The 5,231-nt window shown below is 58.0% G+C and overlaps 1 protein-coding gene across 1 annotated transcript in view; it reads right to left on the bottom strand.

The window, feature by feature from the left end:
- Window positions 1–2,157, bottom strand: part of ADRM1 (ADRM1 26S proteasome ubiquitin receptor) — a 9,770-nt gene extending 7,613 nt beyond the window's left edge. The window contains exons 1-3 of the mRNA XM_007954718.2: window positions 2,109–2,157; window positions 1,366–1,468; window positions 697–826 (exon numbers count right to left, since the gene is read on the bottom strand). Coding sequence (XP_007952909.1) covers window positions 697–826; window positions 1,366–1,468; window positions 2,109–2,157 — 282 coding nt within the window. The remainder of the gene's footprint in view (window positions 1–696; window positions 827–1,365; window positions 1,469–2,108) is intronic.
- Between the last annotated feature and the right edge of the window lie 3,074 nt (window positions 2,158–5,231).

The raw sequence follows: 5,231 nt of genomic DNA on the forward strand, positions 1-5,231 counted from the left end.
AGCAGTCAGATGCCTTAGGCACTATGCCACCAGAGCTCCCGTAGGTATCTACTCAAGAGAAATGAGAATATATGTTTCCAGGGCCTTTTCCATCATTGCCCCACGGTGGGGACCACCTGACTGCCCACTGACCGGCCAGCAGGTAAGCAGCAGAATCACCTGAACAACAGAGCCCACCAAGATCCCCTGGAGGGATCTCGTGACCACGAAAGATGCAGAAATACAGGGACAGAGACAGAACACAGGTGCCGGGGACACCAGGGAACTCTTCAGTGTGACAGCAGTGTTGATTTATACCCACTGCAGAGGTGCTTACGAGACAGCGAATTTGTCAAAATTCATGCAGCACACACCTAACAGGATGAACTTTCCAGCCCACCAAGGTTTCCCACTTATCCACCCTCCTCTTCCTCCTCTGAGAGTCAGCAGGGCTGTGTGTTCAGCCATTGTGCTCAGCGGAGCCCCGAGGGCATTCCCAAGGGACTAACATTCCAGGAGCAAAGTGGCCCTCTGCTCAGCAGGCTTGTGCACGTAGCAGACGTGGCCGGGACCGGCCGCGGCAGAAGGTGGGCAGCTGGTGCCTGCGCTGGCACCCACGTGCTCTGGGTCCGGGGCTGCTTCCGGCAACCCTGGACAGAGGGGTGGGGCTCAGCTCGCTGCCTGGAGGATCAGCCCTCTTGCCCGGCACCGTGGCACCGAGGGCATGCCCTCCACCATGCCCACTGCTATCTGGACCACTTGTGTGTGTGTGGGCCCATCCCAAAACACAGAGACAAACACCCGGGCCCTGAGCTCCAAGATGGTCTGCAGCTGACTCAGCGCGTCCCTGGAAGGTGAGAGCGGCAGCGAAGTGAAAGGCTGGTGATGCGGCCAAGTGTCTCATGCGGCCACTGTCACAGGGCCTTTGTCCAGGGCTGAGTGGTCATCGTCACGGTCCCCCTAGTCTCCACGTGGCTGGTCCTGTCACCACAGACGGGCCCTGCCACTGACTGAGCTCATACAGATAACACCCATTCCACGAGAGCGGCCTCCTGCCTGACGTCTTCACGCCACGCTGAGATGAGCAGACTGCTGAAGGGCCAGCCCGTCTCACACGCAGTGGTGGAGGAAGACGGGACTGGGTGTGGTGTGGCCAGGGGCAGGCAGACAGGGACATGTGATGTGTCATCCCCATGCAGGGACCAAGTGCCACTGCACTAAACTTGTGGCCTAGGCCAGCTCGGTGCTCAGACGGACACCTCTGGTGTATGGAACCCACCGAGCACAGGGAAACGGTGGGACAGACGAGGGCTGTGGACAGTGTCTGGGCTGCCATGTGGCCACAAGCTGCATCATCCAACTATCCGGGGGTCCCAGTCTCTGCACCCTCCTGGACAGACGTGTTCTTCAGAAGATGTCTGCAGGTCCAAGCTTCGGACAGGATGCAGCAGGTACTCGGGCGAAGCTCCCAGGTCCCCCGGGCTGAGGACTGTGGAGGCCTGAAGCGTACAGGGGTTTGCACTGTGTTCTTCCTTGCCTCGGCATCCCAGCTGTTCCTCTCGGCCTGTTCTGCCTTCCTGGCCTTGTGTTCTGATGAGGCCTGTGCCTATAGCTGATGCCCCAGCTGACAGCTCCGAGCTCCTTTAGACCCGGGGCCAGTGGCTCTGTGCTGCCGGGCTCTGAGGGCCACCAGTGCTGTGCTCCCCCAGGGGGGTCCATTGTATCCTCCAGCCACGTCCATCACGACCCAATGCCGGTTTCCAGCCCAGTCTGTTTCCAGCAGACTAAAACAGCTCAGCAAGCCAAAGCTCCGTGAGCACCAAGGACAGGACCTAAGAGGTGACGGTAGCCACCAAAGTCCCCTGCACTGCTCCTCAGGGGCAGCCATGGCTAAGTGGGCTGGGCTCCTGTTCACTGACTGCTTGTTAGCAACTGGGAGCTGCAGAGGGACCTCCGACCTCGCGCCCCTGCCACCCCCCACTCCAAGGAGCAGCAGTCCCAAGCTTCCGGACCGAGACGGCGCCAGGCACAACTCAGATGGGACCAGGGGCCCGTCCGGCCCACCCGGTAGGCGCTACAGGTACCAGGACATCGTCTCCAGGAAACGTGCCCCCAGGAGCTCTGTTTACCTGGAATCTCCAGTGCCCAGAATTCACTGCCAAGGATCCGAACACCCATGAGCAACCAAATCCAAATGCTCAACTGTCGGGAAATCCTGCCACACTTTTTGCTCCAGAAAGACACCGAGTTCAAATGGGACTTCTGCCACGTGGGATCTTCGATGTGCAGGCCACCAAGATTTCCACTGGTCCCAGTGCCCCTCACCAGGTCATCTCTTAAAATCCTGCACATTGAGGGACTACCAGACAAACATCTGACGTTCAGCAGTATCCAGGGCGACAAGGTCAGGTGCCACCGTGGGTGTGTGTCAGGGATCTGGGATGATGAGGTCCGGCGCCACTGTGGGTATCAAGAATCCGGGATGACGAGGTCAGGTGCTGTCGTGGGTCTTTGTCAGGGATCTGAGGTGACAAGGTCAGGCGCCGTCATGTCAGGGATCCAGGGGAGAAGGTCAGATGCCATCGTGGGTATCAGGGATCCAGGCTGACAAGGTCAGGCACCATCATGGGTGTTAGAGATCCAAGTGAGGTGGTCAGGCACCGTCGTGGGTGTCAGGGATCCAGGTGAGGAGGCTCAAATGCCATCATGGGTGTCACTGTTTGCAGAACCAGCAGCAAAGAACAAAACTGGAGGCAAATGGCCGTGTGACAGACCTGATTGTCGGCACTACCCTCCTGCCCTGTCTCCTGCTTCTTTGGAATTAAGCACAGAGCACACACCCTCAGCCAGGTATATACTCCCATGTGCATGCACACCATGGGACCAGCCACATCCAGCCCACAGGGTTGACCCGCCCCAGGACACCAATGGCCTGGCCCCCAGAAAGGACATGGAAATGTCAGCCTTACTGGAAAATCTGTTAAAAAAACAAAAAAAAACAACCCACTGCAGTCAAGTCAGTTCCAATTCATAGTGACCCTATAGGACAAAGCAAAGTCACTCTGTCGTGTTTCCAAGGCTGTCAATCTTTACAGAAACAGACTGCGTCTTCCTCCCGAGGAGTGGCTGGTGAGGCCAAACTGCTCAGCTCTTTGGTTGGCTAGCCGGTGAGTGCTTAATCACTGTGCCATCAGCTCTCCTGGAAGATCTGGTAGGCAGCAAGAAATGGAGTGACAGGCGAGAGTCAGTAAACTGCCCGCAGGACAGCTGTGTAGAACGTGGGTCTGTGCAGGACACTGCCAACTGACCCCTTGGCTGGGCAGTGACATCTTCACAGCACAGCCCAGGCAGCGCCAACGGCCTGGGCGTGCACACAGGCTTTCCCGTCCCAGAGGGAGATTTAAAACTTCACACCTCAAATGTACTGCAGCACCACCACGCAGACCTCAGCCACACAGCGGATGAGAGGCGGGCCCTGGGATGCTGCCCGCTGCTCTGGCTTCCAGGGCTGTAAACGCAAAGCTTTCAAACACAGGTTTGCTTGAAAAAGTGTTTAATTAGAAACGCCGCTGTTAGACCCAGACACCCAGTAACCACACCCTCGCTCACAAGTGCCTGACTGGGGAGCCCACGCACCACACAATTGCATGTGCGTGCACACATGCATGTGTATGCATGCAGGCATGTGTGTTCGTCTATATGTGCATGTGCACACACACGTTTACACGTGTATGCACACACGCACACCAGGTTGTCTTTGATGCAGAGCCCAACCATGACGCGGTGTCGACTTTCTCAGAAGGAACGAGTCGCCTGACGGATGCTGGGGGCCGAGAGGACACATGTTCTCGTGAGGTGACTTTAATCTGCACGGACAGCAGCCCCTGCTTTTGTGGCTCCCCTGCTGTACAGCACACAGGAGTGTCTCATGCTACACACATGCACACAGGGAACAGAACACGAGGGCCACAGCTACACACGAGGCGATGAGAAAGGACTCCTCCCCAGTGGTGGGGTGTCTGCGTGGAATGAATCCGTGTGGAGCAAAGCCTTTGGCTGGGCAGGAGCAGACGTGTGGGTGCTGGGCACACTCCTAGGATTTTCCTCCCACCTGGTAGGTTCCCAGCATCTGGGCTGTGCTGACAGAGAGGCTTACCGTGGACGTTACCATGGCCCCGGGCGTCTGGGTTTCACTGTGGACACCTGACATGCCCCCGGGCGTCTAGGCTTCGCTGTGGACACCTGACAGGCCCCGGGCGTCTGGGCTTTGCTGTGGATGCCTGACAGGCCCCGGGCGTCTGGGCTGTAGACACCTGACAGGCCCCAGGCATCTGGGCTGTGGACACCTGACAGGCCCCAGGCGTCTGGGCTGTGGACACCTGACTGGCCCTGGGCATCTGGGCTGTGGACACCTAACAGGCTCCGGGCATCTGGGCTTCACTGTGGACGCCTGACAGGCCCCGGGCGTCTGGGCTGTGGACACCTGACAGGCCCTGGGCATCTGGGCTTCGCTGTGGACGCCTGACAGGCCCCGGGCGTCTGGGCTTTGCTGGCGACACCTGACAGGCCCCGGGCGTCTGGGCTTTGCTGGCAACGAGGCCAAACCGTGGACAGGGCACAGGGTTGATTAGTGCGGATTCTGCTTCTTCGGCAAGACACCCCTCAAGTCCTAGTCAAGTCGTTTTAACTTAAATATTTTAACAGTAATCTTTACATTATTTGAGGCTAATAAAGAGACAGACTCTGACAACCTCCCGTGTCATTACTCAGGTGCTTGCTAGTCTCCATTCTGAACCACCACACCAGGGAGAGCCTGCCAGCCACTAGGAGCCCCTCACAGGACGGCTCTCCAGACCTGCCCTTCCCCAGCCGGTTGAACGTGGCACTCAGGTCCCTTGCCACTGCATTCTAGGGAGGGATGTGGGCCCTCACTGCATTCCTGTAGTGACAGACTGTGTGGGTACGAGACGCTAAAGCTCAAGCCACAGTCAATGCTCACGTCCAAGCGGACTGGTGGGTCAGCCCATTTAACCCCCAGCGACCACTACACCCAGGTGAGGTTTACAGACACTGCGACAGCAGGAAAAGGTTTGACAATGAAAAGTGAATTAGAATGGAATCCTTGAGCAGGGACAGCGTGAGCTCCGCGAACTCGGCCGTTAGCGAAGCTGGTTTCGGCTGTCTGAAGCGCTGCAGCAGCCAGTACAAGGGAGTCCAGTCTGTCAGGCCTCCGGGCCCTGGGCCTCGGTCCT

This window comes from Orycteropus afer, unplaced genomic scaffold (assembly GCF_000298275.1).
Source record: "Orycteropus afer afer isolate SDZICR_OR568_19922 unplaced genomic scaffold, OryAfe1.0 scaffold00469, whole genome shotgun sequence".
NCBI lineage: Eukaryota > Metazoa > Chordata > Mammalia > Tubulidentata > Orycteropodidae > Orycteropus > Orycteropus afer.